General features: G+C 41.5%; 1 protein-coding gene across 1 annotated transcript in view; it reads left to right on the forward strand.

Annotated features, from left to right (window-relative positions):
- TRPC4 (transient receptor potential cation channel subfamily C member 4) overlaps positions 1-22,937 on the forward strand; it is a 195,085-nt gene that overhangs the window by 64,646 nt on the left and 107,502 nt on the right. The window contains exon 2 of the mRNA XM_050937174.1: positions 8,784-9,188. Coding sequence (XP_050793131.1) covers positions 8,811-9,188 — 378 coding nt within the window. The 5' untranslated portion in view covers positions 8,784-8,810. The remainder of the gene's footprint in view (positions 1-8,783; positions 9,189-22,937) is intronic.

Here is a 22,937-nt window from a genome sequence, read left to right on the forward strand (position 1 = left end):
ACCTCTATCATATCCCCTCTTAGTCTCCTTTTTTCCAAGCTGAAAAGTCCTAGTCTCTTTAATCTCTCCTCATATGGGACCCGTTCCAAACTCCTAATCATTTTAGTTGCCCTTCTCTGAACTTTTTCTAATACCAGTATATCTTTTTTGAGATGAGACCACCTCTGTACGCAGTATTCAAGATGTGGGCATACCAGGGATTTATATAAGGGTAATAAGATATTCTCTGTCTTATTCTCTATCCTTTTTTCCCCACTCAGTGTGTGAATACAGCTGTGGGAATGACTTCAGTCCAGACTAACCCCGGATATACAAGGTGGTTCAAACTCCATGGCTTGACGCTGGTTGAATCACTACCTGGTCAGACCCCAGGACTGGGGTACTACAAAGGGTGATACTACCCCTTGTGTGTGTCTACTTAGTTCTCTCTCAAAGAGGAAGTATCATACTCCATAAATCAAATTCTACTCAGTCACACCAGGGAAAACCAGAAGTATCTCCTTTGAAGCCTATGGAGTGTAAATCTAGTGTGAATCAAGCTTTTGACCACCCAGAAGTCATGATATCATATATGGTCTAAATATTATAAATGTTCCTGTGTTACTTAATTCCCATTTCTGTCCTGAGGCAAATGGGTAATTTTATGATTAAATAACATGAAACATATTGGAGCAGAATTATATGTCAGAGAGGAATAGCTTATATGGGAACACAGATCCTATATAAAATTTAAAATGTCATGTTACAAGTAGGTTTCATCTCAGTGAGCTTTAAAATAACTTTCTGTGACCGAGATGAAGAAGATAAGCTGTTCCAAAATAGAAAATTGATTGTAAATGCCTTGTCTCTAAGAAGGAGCTGGAGGTGATGAGACTGAAAATAAGTTTGAATTTATTTTTAATTTTACTGAAGGATGAATTTTGACTGACTGGGTTTGGTTGCTAGTTTTGTCTCCCCTCCCCTCTCAAATTAGCTATTTTACAAGAATTTTACCTTGAACTTTCCATAAACTTGTGGTGGCATAATGTCTTTTTAAAGACCTTTTCACCTGGTTTAGACCATGCAAACTTCCTCAAAATTGGCCTCATGTATCTGGATTTTTAATATTTTGGTTGTTGTCACAGACTTACTGGCTCTGGGGTATGTAAAATATCAAATATTTTTAAAATAGGTGTTTTAAGTGAGCTTACTAAGGGTGACTTAATTCAAATCTGACTGGATCAGGTTGCATGGCTTCAAGATAGTGCTGCACCTGATTTGCCCAAAGACTTTGGAGGGAGATGGTGTAATACATATGGAATAAGCCACGTTTGCAAATCATAAGAAACAATGGTAAGGTTGAGAAGCATCACTTTCCAGGTCATCAAGCCGCCTGAGGGAACAGTGACATTCTAGAACCCCCAAAACTGATTACCTCAGGAAGAGGAAGTCATGACACCAACAAACAGGCCACTCCAGCCTTTGGCTAGTCCCTTTCTGCACCTAAAGGAGTCCTGCTAGCAAGAAGTGCTAGCCAGCATAATATCACTGTGTAGTCCTTGGTGGCAGTCCAAACTCCAACTTGCTGAGAATCCAAGAGACTGTGAGAGTTGAAGCATTTTCAAAAGTTTTTTATCTTAAGTATCTTTTTATTTTTCCCACTTCTATTTTATTCGTCTGTTGTTTTTATTAACAAGGAGACATCTCATCCTTTTTGTCCTTTTTATTTTTAAGGTATGAAAGTGTGGCTGCCTGCAAGCGTGTATATGAGCACACCCATAAAGTCCACATGGGGAAGACACAAGAAAGAAATATTCCCCAGGTTTTGACAGCCCAAAATAATGTCTTATAAAATTATAGTGTGCCCTGTGTTCTATGTTTAAAAGCCTTGAGAGACTTGAAATTATCAACTCTAACTTCTTTTAAAGTCTGTACTATAATACAGGAAAAAGGGGTTAACTAGCACCTAAGAATAGAATTCTAAGGAGGAAGTATTATAATTGGCTTCTCGTTATGGCATAGACATTAGATAATAATTTGGTTTCAGTATTAAGCTACTAACCATCCAAGTTACAGATTTCATTGACTTTGGTTAAATTCCTTAGCTGGGATTTATAACCAATGGCCAGCCACCTTCTTAAAATTTGTATAAGGATGGATTGCTTTGGGCATTAATTTGATGATTTAACTAACTTGATAGTTTAACGCCAATCAAATACTGAGTCTAGTTTTTTTGACTTATTCTCAGTTTGATTTTGATTTGATAGTTATAATGCTTTGTTAGTCTAGTTTAATATTATTCATAGCACCTTCGCTTCAGTGATATAGTGTCTTGATTTTACTTTTGTCTTAATAAAATGTACAAGAGATTCTGAGTCACATTTCTTTCAGTTCTCAGCCTGGGTCCAGTACCTCTGAGGACCTGGGAGAATATTAGCCAATCAACTTAATCTTGCCCAGCTCCCCCTCATTAATCCTTGGTTCTCAAATTTTACTCTGTTTTGGTTTTCTTTAACAAAATCAGTTTCCTCTAGGGACCCCCTCAAAATCCACATAAGATTTCAAGTGCAGCAGGCTGCATTAGGATGTTTATACTAGTGAATATATTTATACACAGACATGTTCACGGCTGTCTCCCTATGAGCTCTACATCAGTAGAGGGTACGTATGGACAGTTTACGTTTATACTTAGGGAAGTGGCTTAATTTATGTGTCTGACATGGGCCACACTGAATGTTTGTATTAGCCAGAAGAGCTTGTAATGGTTAGGCAGTATGTCAAACACACCTCCTTTTTTGACCAAATCACACCTTCCTTTCAGAGCTTCACTATCTGAAGCACAGAAAACATGAATCTACACATAAACATCCTAGAGTGTTGAAGAATCACTGCAGCCCTCAGCACACCCCCCTCAGATCTCTTTTCAGAGAGAAGCCAATATCACATGGATACTTCAGGATTTCACAGTTAGAGCACAATGTCTGTGCTATTGCTGGAACTGTTACATAAAGAAACTCTGGTTAGTGCAACAAGCCTTGAAAGCTTTGCTTTGTAAAAGATGAAGTTGGAGAGAGTGCCTCTGATTTAATCTGGAGGATAACACTGGCCAAGGAGATAGTGAGGTCAGCTAAATTGGATGGAGTATTCTCTCCTTTAAAGCATTCTCTGGGTAATCTCCTGCTTCCTCCATCCCCTCAAATTGACTGCTTCCAATCAATGGTAGATGCCAAGCTGACAGCCTTGCAGACCGGAGTCCTCTGGGAATTCACAGAATAAGTCCAGTTAAGACAGCGGCAAGGAAGTTTCTCTTATGTTGCTCCACCAATATGCCTTAACCCTGATCCAGAGAGATCTACCAGTAAGGAGGAGCAAGTGGTGAAGGCTCCATATTCATTCCCTTTCTTTCCTGGGAATGCCAGCATGAGTGCTGCCTGGCAGTTAGGGCTAGCTGCAGTAGTCAATTTTTAATGAAGGCAGCTGTCCAGTAAGAATAGAACTGAGGAGACCAACTAATTTCATATATACCACTGAGCAGTTATCAGCTAATAATAACTGTGAGCTGAACCTTGCTCACTCTACTCACAAGTAGCCACACTGATTGAATCGGGTCAAGTTATGCGAGTGAGGCAAGCAGACTTTGGTCCTGTGTTGCTGCCAACTTGGGCTTTATTTGAAGAAGTGTTAGGCCAATTCTTGAGCTTCTGTAAAGTCATGTAGCTTTGTTGACTTCAGAGCTATGCTGATCTACACCAGCTGAAGTAATTCCACTCTAATGTCTCCATATCACTTAAGTCACCCATTGATTCATACTTCACATATTTTAATGGGAAAACAAACCCTGTAATAGTACTTAATGATATTATTCTCATAAGCCCCTGAAACTTCGCCATTAAGCATTTTTCACTCTTGAGAGAAGATCACTTACTGTGGGAATCAACATGCAGTGATCAATCCACTATGGGTTGATTTAGCAGGTCTAGTAAACACCCAGTACATCAACTGCCAATTGTTCTCCTGTCGACTCCAGTACTCCACTGGAATGAGAAGCATAAGGTAAGTCAATGGGAGAGTTTCTCCCACCAACCCAATGCGCTGTAGACATCACAATAAGTCAGTTATTCATGTAGCTGGAGTTGTGTAACTTAGGTTGACTTAGCTCCGCAATGCAGACCTGCCCTTAGCCTGTACTCTTTTTGACCAATATCTTAAGTGACACTGGCTCTGGAGGTTGAAGTGTTTCATGTCTTCTGGGATAGCCTGCAAGAAATTTCCAAACAGCCACCTAAAACCAATGGGTTATAGCAAAACATTTGTTAAGAAAATAATTCCTTCAAACCGTAGTGCAAGTATATCCAGTCTTAAACTTGACAGGAACTAATCTAGAAAGGTACAGTCTGTGTAATCTGTTCAAGGCTTATGTCTTAGTTTCATTGTTTCCATACTCCAGACTACTAGTTTGCTTGTCTCTTACTGGATGTCAGCGTGAGGCAAACTCACAGCCAAACCAGGGCTCGTTGCTCAGCTGCCCCTCCAACAGACTCCTTCATAGAGCCATGAGCACAGGCATGTACTTGGTGCAGTTCACCACTTCCCCTGACATTTGCCTCTTCTGTGGCATGAGAGAGACCCTGGCACACAATTACATTGAGTGCACCAGACTACAGCCACTTTTCCAGCTCCTCCAGAACTGTATCCTCAGGTTCTCGCTGCACTTTTCCCTGCATCTCCTGATATTTGCACACCCCATCTGGGTGAGACCCCCTCATCAGTCTCCTCCTGGCGTTGGCCCAAGTGACCATCCACACATCAGAAGGAGGAAGCTGGATGGCTCGTGACTTTGAGGCCTATTTCCACTCCTCCATTAGTTCGTGTATCCAGGTGGAGTTCCTGTGGACTGTAACCACTGGATTCCTTGATGATTTCAAGGAGCAATGTGTGCTATCCAGGGTTCTTTGCTCAGCGTCCTCCTCTGACTCTCTGCTTTTGACCCTCTGACTCTCACTCCCATCCCTGTTTTTTCATTTATTGTCCCCTTAATTCACTTGAGACCTGGGTCTTGTAACTCCTCCCCTTAGGCTGAGAGGTGCAGCCTTTAGATGTGGGTAGATTTACACACCCTCATCCCCAGGGACTCAATAGGTGCTCCTGCAACAGACTTCTTCATGGAGCTCTGAGCATGGGCTTGTACCGGGGGTAGTTCACCACCTCTCCTGACACCTTCTCTTTCTGCAGCAAGAGGGAGATCCTAGCACACTTTTATATTGAGGTACCAGTTTGCAGTCCCTCTCCTGGCTCCTTCAGAACCTCCTCTTCCAGTTCTGGTTGCACTTTCCCCTGCACCTCCTGATTTACAAACTCTATCTGTATCCCCACAACGTCACAAGATCTCCTCATCAACCTCTTCCTGGCGCTGGCCAAGGTGACCATCCATGATGTCAGCAGGAGGAAGCTGGATGGTGAGGTGCTCTGTGACTCTGGGGCCTATTTCCAATCCCTCCTGAAGTCATGTCTCCACGCAGAGTTCCTCTGGGCCGTGTCCACTGGCTCCCTGGACACCTTTGAGGAGCAGTGGGTGCTGCCAGGTGTTCTTTGCTGAGTGCCCCCCTCTGGATTCCTGCTTTTATACCTGTGACCCTCACTCCCATCCCCGTTTTTGCATTTGTTGCTCCCTGAACTCATTTGATGCCTGGATGCCTCCCCTTAGGCTGAGTGGCGCGACTTTTAGATGTGGGCAGGTTTACACCCTCCCATTCCCAGTGCTTCAATAAACACCCCTCCAAAAGAGCTTCAGTGAGTCATCCCTCAGGCAGGTGGCAACATTTCAGTAGGACTAACATACCTGACCCACAGAGCCTGCTGTGACTCATCCTTCAGGCATGTGGCAGCAGCCTATCTCTGAACAGAGCCTGGGCACATGACCCCCAGGCTCAGGTAGTTTCCCAACCTCAGCAGAGCTGTAGACTAGTCTGTGCAATGGCACTACTCAGCCAGGAGCCCTCCTGCTGTGCCGTAGTGTAACAGACTCTCTAGACTCCCAGCCTGTTCTTAATGCATCAACTGTTCCTGTCTCAATCTTGCCTGAGCCCTGTTCCAGTCCTGTCCATCCCTACTCTGACCTTGCTGCAGCCTAGCCACTGACCTGCTCTAGCCTTCTCTCTGCCTCCTGGCCCCTCAGACTCTGACCGCCTAGCTTTGACCTTAGGCCTGTATCTAAACTCCAGCTACACTACTGATTTGCCTTGTCCACAAACTCTGACCACTCAGCTTTGACCTCTTGCCTGCACCTGATCTCTGGCTGCAGTACTGATTTTGGCTTGTTTATGGACTCTGCTCTTGATTCTGACCCCAAATCTCAGTTCCAGCACGAGCTGTGGCCCAATCCCAATCCTAAATCTGACTTTAACCTCCATTCCAACCACTAGGTCTGTGTATTGGGAGACAACACCTGGCAGTCAGTAGGGAAGTCAATGAGAATTCTAGCCCTCAAGTCCAGTATGTCTTGAATCCAGCTAGGGGTACTCTAGTTTCCTTTGTGACCTGGTGTGGTTTTGTTCAGACAGTTGATCTCAGAGGGAGACATGACAATCTGTCTCCATCATCCACTGTTCATTGCATACTCTTTAGAATCAGTGGATTTTGCTGTCAGTTAGGGTTCCTGGCTTCCTGTAACCTTTAGAGCAAGTAAGAGCTACCAACTTAAAGGGCAACCTCAAAAGGAGCACCCTCAAAATTCAATCTCTTTTGCCACATAAATGGCTTTTTGTTTCTCCTCCAAAATTAGTTCCATTTCTCCCAGTATCAAATAGGACTTCTTCTCAGATTAAAGTCAGTCTATCACAGATATAGGCTTTAAAAGATCTCACTCTTCCATCAATCTAATAGATGTCAGGCAATTGCTTTTGCTGTGAATAATATACATAAAATATGTTAAATTGATCATAGAGAAATATGTTCTGCACTTGTCCTAAACGTGTAAGTTTCTTGAGTATAGTGTTCCACATTCACTACCTAAGAGGTCTTCACCTTACTCACACAGCTAGTTCTAAACGCAAACCTGCAAACAACCTGCTCCTTGGACATTGTGGTAGCACATGCTCCCCTCCCACTGCTAATCCCACAACAAGGTAAAATGTGCATGCAAACCTACATGAATTAAAGCTGCTGGATTTAAAGTAATTTTCTCCCCTCAAGAAGAACAATGGCTCAGTGGTGAACACACAAGTCACTCCTGTGGATTTTACAAAGCACACTACCTTCCTCCCAGGTGCCTGACCTCCATCCAATTGCACAGCACCTGAAGGAGACATGCTGTCATTCGCCATCTTCCCCAGACCTATGCCCAAAAAGCTAAAAGGCATAAGGGAGGAGTTAGTATGGATTCCACCAAAAGTAACTCCAATTTACAAAAGAATTCTTTTTGGTCCTAAAGGGAGCATGACCTGGAAGCCAGTCACCTTCTGCCCTCCCCAAAACAGTGGAGATCTAACTTCATTCAGTTATCGTGGAGGGACCCTTGTGCTGTCTAAGGCCAGGGAGAAGTATGCAGTGGGAGCATATTTCTGTGGGAAAAATAGTATGTGATTGTTTAATTAAAGACTATATGATAATCTGCATGTGCGGAGGGGAGCAGGGGGCTGAATTAAAGCTGCACATAAGGCCGAGACTGAATAGAAGTACTATGGACTTCAAGACAGGTCCATTGGTGAGGGAATCATAAACATGAATCAGTACCTTCTAAGCCTAGACAATTTATTTTGTATCCTCTTGTTTTGTATGACTCACCATTCTCAAGGCCCTTAGAAATAATTCCTCCTTCTGCCTGAGCAAGATTGGAGCCCATCAATGTCACTTCTAAATTGGATGGAGGGGTAATAAAATAAGGGGCTTACTACTGCTCAGAGGCTAAGTGCTATGTGAGCTACTCAAATTCTCAAAGAAGGAGACAGAGAGATAAAGAATCTAGGTCACCTGGCACCCAGTTTCTTTAACCACTAGGCAATGCTGCCTCTCTACTTGAACTGCATGAGGGTATTTTATTGCTCATGTAACCTAACATTTTAGATCCCATCATGTTACTGCTTTCTTTTAGACCACTAGCTAATTGTTGCCCTGACAGAAGGAACAGATATTGCCATGGTCTTACATGAGCAAAGAATACAGTAACAGAGGCAATACATGCTTGGTGACGTTTAAGATATTAGAATTGTGATTGGATATTTGTTTTAGTTTAGAATCTGCAAAGGATTAAACCAAACTCTTCAACATTTTCTATTAATTCTGGGGATTTTTAAATATTAAGAATATCATGGGCAATGTATAAATGTTATTTTACTTTTTAAATTCCTAATTCTAGGTTACAAGTCAGACTCAGGATACTTGCTAGAATATATTAGTTTAATAGTGATAAGGCTAAATCACATACAAATACTCCAGACTTTAGAAAGTTCACACCTGGATCTGAACTGTGCAAATTAGGTCCATCTTAGGCTTGATAGAATGTGCCAGGAAGGAGCAAAATCTAGTTGATATGGCTCCAGACTCAACATGGGGAGACCTGAGCGCTTGGCTTGATCACTGTGACATTGGCCAAGGCACTTCATCTCTCTGATTCTCTGTTTTCCCTTTTGTCCTTTGTCTCTGTTGTCTATTTATACCACAAGTTTTCTGGGCAGATACCATCTCTTGTTATGTGTTTATACAGCACCTCTAAATGCTACTGTAATGCATATATAATAATAGTAATCAGAAGCTGAACTGTATTCCAGGAATGCATAACTGATGCACTCTTTCTTTTTAAATTGCAGAGACAAAGTATTAGAATGGCATAAAATATGGCCCAGTTCTATTACAAAAGAAGCGTCAATGCCCCTTACAGAGACCGCATCCCTCTTCGCATAGTGCGAGCAGAGTCTGAACTCTCCCCTGCCGAGAAAGCCTACTTGAATGCTGTGGAGAAAGGAGATTATGCCAGTGTGAAGAAAGCTCTGGAGGAAGCCGAAATTTATTTCAAGATCAATATTAATTGCATTGATCCTCTTGGAAGAACAGCTCTCCTTATTGCAATTGAAAATGAGAACCTGGAGCTCATTGAGCTGCTCTTAAGCTTTAATGTGTATGTCGGAGATGCTCTGCTGCATGCCATACGAAAGGAGGTAGTTGGAGCTGTGGAACTTTTATTAAATCACAAAAAGCCGAGTGGGGAGAAACAGGTATGTGCAAAATTCACTCTTGCTCTTGGTTTGCAAGCAAGTTTCTGTAGGTATATGCCAGGAATTGTCAAAAGGGAGCCGAGAGTTAAAAAAAAAATTGACTCTTTCAAATTCAACATGTAGTGTTTTCAATATGATCTATATCATTTTCATTTTTATTTGAGTATCTCTGTTCTTAGCATTGAGTTTTCTATTCAATAAGATAATATAATTCATGCTAATACATGGGGGATAAAAAGAAGTGCTTTCCTGGGACAGGTGTGTGATGGGTTGAATCACAGAAACCCCTTGGGAACTGCCAAATGATGTGCCAAGGCTACTTCTGCCCTTGCTTTCCCTGCCAGCTTGGGACTCCAGCATCCTGTTTTGCTGAGCCAGACACACTCGTCGGCTCCAACACAGACCCAAGGTCTGAATTACTTGCCCCAAAGCTGCAGACAGGGGCAGCTCCAGCCACCAGCATGCCAAGCGCGTGCTTGGGGCGGCATGCCGCGGGGGGCCCTCTGCCGGTGCTGTGAGGGCGGCAAGCAGGCTGCCCTCAGCGGTTTGCCTGCGGAGGGTCTGCTGGTCCCGTGTCTTCAGTGGACCTTCCACAGCGGACCCTCCACAGGCAAACCACTGGAGGCAGTCTGCCTGCCGTGCTTGGGGCAGCAAAATCCCTAGAGCCATCCCTGGCTGCAGACGTAATTGAAAGCAGCTTACGAAGTGTTCTTCTCTTTAACTCTCAGATGTTTCCTGCTCCCTGCTTTCCTGCCCTGGCAGCTTAGGACTTCAGTGTCCTGCCTGGTTTGAGCCAGACCCACTAGCCTGCTGCAAACCCAGATCCAGGGTCTGAACCACATGTGCCCTAACAGCTGTAGGCTTAATTGAAAGCAGCTTACAGAAGTGTTCTTGTCTTTAATACTCAGATGTCCAACTCCCAATGGGGTCTAACCCCCAGATAAATCCATTTTACACTGTATAAAGCTTATGCAGGGTAAACTCATAAATTGTTCACCCTCTATAACACTGATAGAGAGAGATGCATAGCTGTCCCCCTCCTCCCAGGTATTAATACATACTCTGGGTTAATTAATACGTAAAAAGTGATTTTATTAAATACAGAAAGTAGGATTTAAGTGGCTCCAAGTAGTAACAGACAGAACAAAGTGAATTACCAACTGAAATAAAATAAAACATGCAAATCTTAGCCTAATATAGTAATACAACTGAGTACAGATAAAAATCTTACCCTGAGAGATGTTTCAATAAGTCTCTTTCACAGACTGGACGCCTTCCTAGTCTGGGCACAGTCCTTTCCCCTGGTACAGCCCTAGTTCTAGCTCAAGTGGTAGCTAGGGGATTCCTCATGACGGCTGTTCATGATGGCTCTGTCATAAACAGATAGCTAAGGGTTAATGTCTCTTTCACCTGAAGCACCTGACCAGAGGACCAATCAGGAAACCGGATTTTTTCAACTTTGGGTGGAGGGAATTGAGTGTCTGAGTCTTTTGTCTTTGTTTTCCGTCTGCCTGCTTTCTCTGAGCTTTGGAGAAGTAGTTCTACTTTCTAGTCTTCTGTTTCTAAGTGTAAGGACAAAGAGATCAGCTAGTAAGTTATATGGTTTCTTTTCTTTGGTATTTGCATGAATATAAGTGCTGGAGTGCTTTGATTTGTATTCTTTTGAAATAAGGCTGTTTATTCAATATTCTTTTAAGCAATTGACCCTGTGTTGTATCATCTTAATACAGAGAGAACATTTGTACTTATTTTTCTTTCTTTTTATATAAAGCTTTCTTTTAAGACCTGTTGGAGTTTTTCTTTACTTCAGGGAAATTGAGTCTGTACTCACCAGGGAATTGGTGGGAGGAAGAAATCAAGGGGAGATTTGTGTGTTGGATCGCTAGCCTGATTTTGCATTCCCTCTGGGGAAATAGGAAAGTACTTTTGTTTCCAGGATTGGGAACGGAGAGGGGGAGTCCCTCTGTGTAGTTTCACAGAGCTTGTGTCTGTGTATCTCTCCAGGAGCACCTGGAGGGGGGAAGGGAAAAAGGATTATTTCCCTTGGTTGTGAGACTCAAGGGATTTGGGTCTTGGGGTCCCCAGGGAAGGTTTTTTCAGAGGGACCAGAGTGCCCCAAAACACTCTAATTTTTTGGGTGGTGGCAGCAGCTACCAGGTCCAAGCTGGTAGCTAAGCTTGGAGGTTTTCATGCTAACCCCCATATTTTGGACGCTAAGGTCCAAATCTGGGACTAAGGTTATGACAGCTCTTCCGTCCATTTCTATATCTTTTGCATAAGGTGGGAATCCTTTCTCCCTCCTTGGGCTCCCACCCCCTCCTTCTCGGTGGAAAGACACCAGGTTAAAGATGGATTCTAGTTCAGGTGACATGATCACATGTCACTGTAAGACTTCGTTACCCACTTGCCAGCACGCATGTGTACAGGAAGATGTACAAATAAAACAGAGCCATCTGAAGTCAATTGTCCTGTTTAATGGGAGTCATCAAGATTCCAAACTACCATTAATGGCCCACACTTTGCATACTTACAATAGGCCCTCAGAGTTATATTTCATATTTCTAGTTTCAGATATAAGAGTGGTACATTTATACAAATAGGATGACCACACTCAGTAGATTATAAGCTTTGTAATGATACCTTACAAGATACCTTTTGCATGAAGCATATTCCAGTTACATTAGCATATTTTCATAAAATCATGTAGAGTGCAACGTCACGAGGTGAATGGCTTTGGAGAAAATATGCAATTTGAAATTGGGCTTTTCCTTTGAACTTTAATTTTATTTTAGATAATTCTGCCATTTCATTGATGAAATGATTCCTGGATGTATTAGGGCAAAATCCTGCTTCATGCAGAATTGCAACCTAATAGGAAGAGAACAGTAGGGGTGAAATCCTGGTCCCATTGAAATCAATGGCAACACTCTCATTGACTTTAATGGAGTCAGGATTTCACCTTTGATGTGGAGACCATCTACCACTTCAGTGACTGTGAGGTATGGTCAGCGTGACCCCTGGTCTTCATGGTTAGAACCTCAGCCTTGTCTGCGTGCATAGCGATAGGCCCTCAACCTGTTCTCACAGGAGTGAAGGCAAACTGTTCTTTTTCCCCATCATCCTTCAAAGGATGCATCATTATATAGAAAACCTTTTTTAGAATAAATTGAAAGAGGCTTTGAAGTGTGTCCGTCTCTACCTCCCCTTGACTGCACTAAGCCATCCTCCTTTAGGTGGCCTACATCCTCCATGCCAGACCCATTGTAAAGCCCTGTTGAGGCAGGGTAGGGTGGAAATTGCAATTTGTCAGATTCTTAGGGATCCTTTGGAATGAAAACCACTCTATAAATAGATGTAAGAGTCTATTCTATTTCTGTCTATTCCAATTTCCTTATATTATAGGTGCTATCTTAGTGCATAGTGAATTGAAATGATTGGAGCCCTTTCATAGGCAATGCATACAATATCATGTAATTACAGTATCTGGTACTTGCTATGGATATAATTGCAGATGATAAGTAAAAAGTATAATTTTTTTGTCAATAAAATAATAGGAATTCAATGTTATTTTTGGTGAAAGAATACAGTATGTTGGGTCCTTACCCAGCTGTGTATAGAATAATGGCTTTATCTCAGCATAAATGGATGGAAATTAGATTCATTTTAAGCTTGCCTCTTTTCCATTATTTCTCACCCTATTGCATAACTCACAGGGTATGAGGAGACAATTTAAAGGGGAGGAATGGTCTTGTGGTTAAGGTACTAGACTAGGAATTAGCAGCTTTAGGTTCAATACCCCACTCTCCATCAAGTTACTTAAACTTTGAAGGCCTTAATTCCTCATCTGTGAACTAGGACCATGTGATAGGCTCTCAGAGGGCCAGGTTGCTTACCAGTTAGCATACCTGACCACCATACCCTTGTGTTTCTGTTAGAGGTGACAGAGATGCCTGATCCTAAGTCAAAAATATTTGGAGCCTCTACCCACATCTGGGCCTTTTCTCTTAAGATGGGGCATGGTATTGGGGCCCCAGGCTTTTCCTTTCCATCAGGTCCTGATCCAGGGCCCTCTGGGAAGTAACACTTGAAGAGTCATCCCTGCAGAAAGTCAAAGCCTGCCAGCCTTGGCTACTGCCTACTTATGTGCTCCTGGGGTATGGCCCCTAAAGTCCAGTCAGTCATTTAACAGAAAGTCTAAATGAGCAGGGCCTTGCAGGTTTCAAAGGGGGGCAGGGTGGTTGGAGAAGGCATGGCCTGGGACTTTATCTGCTTTGTGGTCCCCTTGCAGGTTCTGCCTTCAGGCTGACTTCCCAGGGAAGGATTCATCTCTCTCGCAGCCTGTCCACTACCCTTTGCCTGGACTTCTGAGCTTCTTTTAACCCTCTCTTCCAATTGCAGTGGGCTTGCCAGGCCCAGAGGGGTGGGGCTACCTGGGCCCAGTATTGCCTTTTAATAATGATAGATACTTAGGTTGGTAATCATATGGCCTGATGACAGGAATTCATGATATAGCAGGATGAAGTTAGGATTTCCTTTTGTGCATGTGTTATGTTTTCTATTATCATGTAGTATTTGTATTACCACAGTGAATAGGAGTCCCAGCCATAGGCCAGGGCCACATTGTGCTAGGCACTGTAAAAACACAGACCTAAAGGATGGTCCCTGCCCTAGAAGGTTTACAATCTAGCAGTACGACAAGAGACAACCAATGGATACAGACAGGTGGGGGAGTACAATGAGACACAGTTGGTCAGCATGATAGGTAGTGATCTGTGCACCGTAACATTTGGATGGGAAGCCATAGATCAGGTTGTAAGTTCCTATCCTGAGAGAGTTTTTGAACTTCCGCTGTCTTTGGCAAAACAATCCTCCTGTCAGTTTGAAGCTTTTTGTACCTCGTCTTAGAGAAGAACTCAGACTTGTATTCCATAATCCACAACACCCACATTCACTCATGCAAACAGCACATCCCAACATACCCGATAGAAACCCTGTGGGTGGGCTCTGCAAACACTAAAATCTATGAATCAGTTTGCATACTTTGAAGTAGTTACGAAATGTTTCACAGACACAAAAGGTGCGAATCTGCCCAAAAATATGAGGTGTTTATAAACATTGCAAGGCATTTTAGCAGAGATTGTGGCCTGGATTTCCAGCCATGTGCCTCCATTTGTGGGCATATAAATTTCCTCCTGCACAAACGCGAGCCTCCACATTGCAAATGCAAACATTGGCATGTGAACATGGACTTTCAGAAAGCCTCTTACAAGATCCCTCGCAAAAGGCTCTTAAGCAAAGTAGCTGCCATGGGGTAAGAGGGAAAGTCCTCTCATGGATTGGTAACTAGTTAAAAGACAGAAAACAAAGGGTAGGCATAAATGGTCAATTTCAGAATGGAGAGATGCAAATAGTGGGGTCCTCCAGGGATCTGTACTGAGACAAGAGCTGTTCAACATATTCATAAATGATCCAGAAAAAGGGGTAAACGGTGAAATGGCAAAATGTGGAGACAATACAAAATTACTCAAGATAATTAAGTCCAAAGCAGTTACAAAGGGATCTCACAAAGCTGGAGGACTGGGCAACAGAATGGCAGATGAAATTCAGTGTTGATAAATGCAAAGTAATGCACATTGGAAAACATAGTCCCACCTATACATACAAAATGGTGAAATCTAAATTAGCTGCTATCACTCAAGAAAAAAATCTTGGGCTCATTGTGCACAGTTCTCTGAAAACATCCACTCAATATGCTGGGGCAGTCAAAAAACAAACAAAAATCTAATGGAATGTTAGGCATCATTAGGAAAGGGATAGATAATGACAGAAAATATCATTATGCTACTATACCAATTCATACCTTGAACACTGCCTGCAGTTCTGGTTACCCCCTCTCAAAAAAGATCTATTCAAATTGCAAAGGATACAGAGAAGGGCAACAAAATGATTAAGGATGTAGAACAGCTTCTGTGTGAAAAGAGATTAAAAGACAGGGACTTTTCAGCTTGGAAAAGAGACAGCTAAGAGAGGATATGATAGAGGTTTATACAATCGTGAATGGTGTGAAGAAAGTGAATAACACAAAAACCAGGGGTCACCCAATTAAATTAATAGGCAGGAGGTTTAAAACAAACAAAAGGAAGTATTTCTACACACAACGCACAGTCAACCCATAGAACTTTTTGCCAGCAGATGTTGTGAAGGCCAAAACTAGAACAGAGTTCAAAAAAGAACTAGATACGTTCATGGAGTATAGATCCATCAATAGCTATTAGTGGACGACAGGGAATGCATCACTTGTTGATCACTTGTTCTGTTAATTCCCTCTGAAGCACCTGGCATTGGCCACTGTTGGAAGACAGGATACTAAGCTAGATGGCCCAGTGGTCTGACCCAGTATGGCTGTTCTTCTGTTCTTCTTTTGGCCCTTTAAATAGACTAATACTTTATTCACATGCATTGGCACCCAAAGAAGCCATTAGCATTAGGTTTCTTCAAATGCAAATGTTTTCTTTCTTTTTAAGAATTAGTCAAGTTAAAGAGAATATGTAAATTTTTTTTTATTGCAGGTATTTGCATCTATAAAAGCACATGAATATGTGTGCATATTTTCCACATGTACAACTGGAGGCTACACGGAGGCCTGGCTGAAAATTCATTACCATATGCTTAGGTTTTCCCACTCAAATGCCTAAAATTAGCCACCAAAATCCTTATTTTAAGTACTTAGGAAGAGATTTTCAAAAACACAAAGGGCAGTTAAGTCCCCAATAACCCTGAAAAGTCAACTCCCAAATGTGTCTTTGAAAATCTCCCTCTTAAATTGTGGCTTGATATTTTAGCGTATTTTTGTTAATTTGTTATATTTACCATATGGTTTAAATGAATTGTTTTCAGACTGGGTTGTTTACAACCTGTTAGCTTTGACTATTTGCAACTTGCTTTTCATTCCTCCTTATGTGTTTGGTCACCTAGGCTCTGTCTATACTTACGGCAGTGTCTAGAGTACAGGCATGGCACATGTAGTTACATGCCTCAGTGAAAGTCAGACTGCGTCCACACTTTTCATTGCAGTTCATAGCTTCATGCTGCAGTGAAAGGCTCAGTAACCTGCAGGAGCCTTTCCCTGCTGCCAGAGCCTCCTTGCTGCCTCCCACTGCCAGAGCCTTTCCCCACCCCGAAAATTTGTTCTGTGCTGGGAAAAACTGTGGCAGCAGGTTAGCAGTGGAATACTACACTACTAAAAAATATCAAGGTAGATGTTGGAGGCACTGCTTGGGCCTACAGAGTCGTAGGATATATATCCTAGGGTTCAGGCATGTAGGGTACTTTACTCATCTAAGCTGTGTCTCTCCCTCTACACTGCTGTTTATGCCCATGCTAGCTGTGCCTGCAGTGTCTGTACTTCTACATGCTGCCATAAACCCTATGGCTTCACTGAGGTCAATGGGGCCAGGATTTCGGCCCTAACACTATTTCCTCTCCTTGACTGAATGACTGAAACCATTTAAAAAGGAGAAACATAAATAGTGCACAAGGATTAATCCATTTCCACTATATTGCTAAAGCTCATGGAACATTCAGGATTTTCATTAATACATGGAAGTGTCTGGATACTTGCAAATAGCAATGACTATCGCTTGAGAATTATAGTTAAAAGCATGCAGCTGTTATTTATAGAAGTATTCATGTATCAATATCTTTTTACTATTTGACAAGGGGATAATATGTTTTATGGCGAGGTTGGAACTAAAATTTAACTTCAGAATCATACTCAAAAAGCAACATAAGAACATTTGATTAAACTAAAAGTAACTATTAAATATTTTTAGGGTTTAGAAATTTGTAGATAAGAGTCTATCACCAGCCATCCACTATGTCTCCAGATCCTACCTACTTTCCACATGCAGTATACTCTATATTCCAGATAACACACCATGTGTATTATGGTGATTTTGAGTTTATTATCATTATATGTATCTATTTGGTGCCATCTGGTGCCTGTCAATGAGGTGTATATATATTTAATCAATTTGGATTCTACTTGACTCCTTCTGTCATTAAGTTAGTGAGTGAGGCTTCTGTGGCATCCATTATAGCAATTAAGGAAAAGGTCATTTTTGTCACGTGCATTATATTTTGTAAACTTTCTCAGTTTCCCCAGCTGCTGGATCACATGTAAAAGCGAATAACAGGATTTAAGGTAGGGTAGCTGAGCTGACTAAAGTTATCCACGTTTTTCCAAATTATTAATTTTTTGTAACCAGATGTCTCAAAAACTATTTGCCAAGATCTTATTGCCTATTATCCTGACCGATAGTAGAATATCTTTCTGAGAAAAGCTGTTTTCCTTTCCACTTTAGGATGAATAATTGGTTGTTATATCATGCTATTTTGCACTGTGCATATACACCCATGTAATAGAATGGAGGAGACTTTAAACAGATAATTGAATAAAATGGAATGCCGTAGCTTTAACTTAATGTTAAAGATGTGTGTGGCTAGCACCATATATGGTATGTACTGTATCTCATTAAAATTGTGTGGGTGCGTATTTCTGGAACCATATATTTCAAAAAGTTAGACAGTTGGAAAGTCTTTAAAATAGCTGATTAGTGGAGTGACAAATCAGTGTTGTAACTCTTCCACTGGTACCACAGAGGAATTAATTTGTTAACTTATTCTATTGGAATTCCAGAGGGTATATCGTAAAAATATGTATCAAGTGGATATGTGTTACGTGAAGAGTGTATTTAAATATTTCTCTGACCTGGAGTGTAGAATGACATTGTCATCTGGGCACCCGCAGATAGGCTCCCTGCTTTCAGTTCTGGTGCCTAGCCATGATATGGCTCACAGAAGCCGGAGCTGTAATTGCAGGAAAAATCCTGCTCAGCCCTTGGCTGGAGCATGCTTAGTGTGAATGGAATTTTTGGGGAATGTAGAAAGTCTCTACTGAGCATGGACTAACTACATTATTTCAAAGGCCTTATAGCTAAGACTGCAAGTCTGTCATGGAGGTCACCGAAATCACAGATTTTCACAGAGATAACAAAAAGCACATGCCTGACAGAAAAGGTCACATGCTGTGAAATGTCAAGTCCCAATACTCAAATGCCCAAATCAATGCTTAAAGCATGGAGGTGCTAAAGTGTCTCAAAGAAAAGGTCACTAGAATTTTTTTAACATGGGCTAAAACAATGTATTTTTCATTAGCTTCATCCTTGGAAATGGCTGAACTGTTTGAGCTGAACATTTCCCCAAAAATTCCAGCCTGAGGCAGACTCTTAACCTGGAAAATTTCAGCCCAAACAATTAAAATTTGACAAAGATATAAGCAACTGAAAACATGCTATAATGGGAAGTATCGGGTAACCTTAATAATAGGTGATGCTCCCAGCCTTGCTTATAATATAACATACATACGTATCTATCAATAGCCATATTTAATCCCCAGTCCTGCAAGGAAATCTGTCCACAAAGAATTTCTTGCAGGATCAACATCTTAGTTGGTAAATGTTCAGCTTTTTCATGGGAAGAGGATATCTGCAATATTGAGGCAATAATATTGCAATTATTTATCATGATGATTTTACCATGTCCAAAAGGCTGCACTAGACATATCACAGAACATACAATTAGGCAAGGACGCTGCCCTGCAGAATTTGCAGCGCAGATATTAGGCAGGGCATGAATGAAGGAGAGAAAGCAAGAAGAGGTGAGTAGGGATGAACAGCAGGGTTAAGTCTGAAGGGGAGAAATGCAAAAAGGCAGAGGATAATCTTTTTTAAAAGAGATCCTTTTTAGCATTTTCACAGCACCACTCACTTTCCTTCCTTGCATTTTTTTCTTCTCTTTAATATACATATTCAAATCATTGGCTTCAGCTGAAGGGGTTCAGAACCTGAGGCTGCGCATTTCCTAGTGGGAGATCACTTGATCATTCTGAATAAACAATGATAGCGGTGGAATTGTTACCACCAGTCAAAGAAGAGGTTTGCATATTCATCATATAGTTATTGAGAAATAACCACACATTGTGTTTATGCAGATCCATGAATTCTGACAGCCATTAATAGCCAATCAGAGTATAGATATACAACTACTGGGAAATAACTGTATAGCAATTATGCAAATCAGACACCCAGAACCAGAGTGCAGGAAATTGCTTGATTTGGAAAATATTGTAGTTAGCTTCAGTAACTATACAACAACCTTGCAATGTGATTGACTTAGACAGCATGTCTTGTAGCATTTTTTTCTTCATAACCACTATCTGAAAAGGAACATAAGAATATATTATAGGGGTTGCCATGTTTAACTATTGTTTTCCTGTAAGCTATTTCCAATCTTGCCCAGTTCTGGATGATTCAGAGGAAAGCAGGAAAACCCTAGAATTGTGCTGAGATTCACTAAGGGACTGGGGGGCAAGTATTTCTTCTATGTCTTCTAGCAATTGGTTTATGCATCGGAGCAAGAGGATTTCTACATAGCCAGTACTAAGCCATGAAGCTGCCTCTTTTGGAATGGCCTTGTTAAGAAATTAACTCAAACTATGCCCTATGAATGAATAGGAAATTACTGGTGTGAGGCAGAGGCAGGAAGAGAGAGAGGGCTGTGAACAAGTATGATATGATAAATTGTACATATAGTAAACAGTGCAATCTGTTCATGCAGTCTTTTGAAAATGCCATCCCCAGAAGCTCATAAATTGCACTCTATCCATTAGTTACCAACTGTGGTATTTGTTTTGAAAATGTCTCTCACAGAGGCTCATAAACTGAGTTCTGCACAGTAGATATCAAGTATGCTGCTTACTTGTAGTCCATATGGTAATGAGGGTGGAGGAAGCAATGTGGTGCCATTTTGTAGAGCGTGAAGAGGACTGTCTTGTTGTGGAATGTGCAGGCATTAGAGTTCATTTTTCCTCCTGCTAAGCTGCATGAGTGGTAGCAGAGGATTTTCCCCAGTTGTATCTGATTAATCAGAATTTTCTGACAGGTTGAGAATACTGATAGGCAGAAATGGATGTGAGAGGCTAGGGGTCAGTTTGGTTTGTTAAGAGAGGACAAAAAGCAGTCAACTCACGTGTTCCATCTTTTCATGTAATCATTTGATTAGCTGAAGTGTACATTTGGCTGCTAGGGAAAGATACGCTGTGCAGATGGAGATGTTTACTCTTCTGCTAGATGGAAAGCTGGGTTTGTGGCTAGCTTTCCAGGAGTGGTTTTTCTGGAGATTTTCTTCTTTCTGTTTGCAGTAGAATAGTTCAGAAGAATTGCACTAACCCCTTGGCAAGAAGCTTTAACAATGTTGATGTTTTTGTGCACCAGTAGTGGGGTTGGTGGCTTTGCAAAGAAATTTGTGATCACTACTAAAGCAAAACTTTTGATTCTGCTCCCATAGGATGAATGAATTTTCATGATTTTTCCCAGTTCCTTTTGAATTGCTGCCAGTGTTTTGGTTTCATAGTGACATTGGCAGGTATTCACCATCATGAAGGCAGTATGCCATATGAGATGAACCCATGGCCTTATCTAGTATGCTAAATCCTATGTTGCTAAATTGTGCTGGAGGCTAAGGAAGAGGGAGTATAGGAGCATCTAACGCCAAACAAAATGATGAGTCTCTTTGTTATTGGCAAGATGAGGAGAATATGGCCACAATTAAGGCTTGCAGAAATCTTATGGTCAGATTCTCAGAGAGTGACATCACTGATGCTGATTTACATTAGCCAAGGATCTAGTCCTTATTTTATTAGTATTCAGTGCACTAGTTTGATGACTTTATGCAAATATGTGTAATAGTTAGTTCATATATAGTCCTTTTTATAGACAACTGAGACAACCCTCCATCAAAAATGCACAACTTAAGAAAGTGCTATAATACAGAGAGAAAGGTGAGTGTTGAACAGTGATGGTAATTTTTTTTTAAAGCTTTGAACTAGAACCAACCAGAGGACAATTCCATTTCACAAGCACCTTTGAATGTTTTTGAAAAAGGGAATTGTGTCAAAACATCCATTTCCCACTCTAAAAGCTTTTTTCAGTTCTGCTTTTTCTCATTACAAGTGACCAGAGAACCCTGGACCTCAGAAGTTTTCTGGAAGAAAGCTTTATCAGAATCAATATATTTCCACAAAATGATTCAGCTTTCACAAAAGAGAATATTTCAAAATCACTTCATTGGAAATGTTCAGACGAGTTCTACTTTGAACATTCAGGCAGTTTGATTTGTCTGTCTCCTAATATGCTAACATCAATCTCGGTTTGATTGATCAGTGATGTGATGTGACAGCGAGAATTCTAGTTTTCCTTTAATAGTTTTTCCTTAACACTATCATATTTTTTTCCAGTGTAATCATGGGCTGATGTATTTTTTCAAACCATATTCACTTTCCGTTTCTTTTTCACCACTGCAGAGTGAGAAAAAACACTCATCCATGCTTGTTGTTAGTCATAACGTGCACTTGGGCAGTGCCCTGTGATACTGGTTATTGACTAGTTTCAAAGAGGTACAATGTGGGGGGCACATGGATTTAATCAGAAGCAATTCTCAAGAATTTTAGGGTATTTTAGCTGCCATTTTTGGAGTGTCTGCTTCCAGGCCACTAAAGCTGATGACTGTAACTGAAGGAAGGATCTGTCTGGCTACCAGTAAAGTTGACAAGTCATTGTAAATGAGCATGTTTACCTACAGGCTATGTTTTGGAGCAGTTTACACACCCAGGGGAGGAGGAAGAGGACATTGGATAAAATGCTGAGGGCTTCTTTTGTCATTAATCACACACACACTAGAAAAATCTAAACTGACAGAAAAATATGGCCTTCTGTTTCTCCCGCTACGCTGTGGGAAGAAAGGAAGCAAAATAGTCCCCACACATTTGGGGAGGCGAAAATGATTTTTTTGCAGGAAACCCTTGACCCCTCAAAAATGTACTGCCTCAGTCAGCGTCACATTTGTCATTCCCTGAGTAAAACACTCCTGTTTCCCCAGTCCAAATCTATCAGTTCCATAATCTTTCCTGCCCCCTCCAAAAAAAAAAAAAATCATCCGGTCTCTACTCTTCCCTCGCCAAATTCCATTATTTCACACACATTCCCAGTCCTCATATGCCATACTCCCTCTCCTCAGAAAAACAAAACAAAACAAAACAAGAATTCTATACTCTGACCCTTGATGGAAATATGTCACTTAGAGTCTGTAAGCTGTTACTCAAGATAAGTCTACACAGCAGCTGGGAAGGTGCTTCCCAGCACAGGTAGACAGACCGGCACTAAAAATAGCAGGGATGCTGCAGCAGCGCTGGTAGCACCTTGGACCAGTTGCACAAGTACAATACCCCTGATCCATGCTTGGACAGCTAGCCCAAGCTGCTGCCCATGCTGCTGTGGCCACAGAGCTATTTCTAGTGTGCTAGCTCGAGCAGAGCTAGCATGTTCCTAGCTGTGTTGGAAAGCACACTCCCAGGCACGGTGTAGCCATACCCATTAATGAGAGCTTTGGACCAATGTTTTACCCTCCTGTGCTTTTTATCTTTGTGAGGCTAATATATTGCCAAAATAGGTGATGTGATGTAGCTTTTTTAGGCCAGATTCTGATCCCATTAATCACTCCAAGGTATATTATTCCATAAGCCCCACTGAAGTCAGTGGGACCAATTGTGGATACAGGAGCCTAGTAAAATGAAGGCTGAGAGGAAATATGATTGGTCTCTATAAATACATCAGGAAGATAACCACTAGGAAG

The sequence above is a fragment of the Gopherus flavomarginatus genome, chromosome 1, assembly GCF_025201925.1.
Source record: "Gopherus flavomarginatus isolate rGopFla2 chromosome 1, rGopFla2.mat.asm, whole genome shotgun sequence".
NCBI lineage: Eukaryota > Metazoa > Chordata > Testudines > Testudinidae > Gopherus > Gopherus flavomarginatus.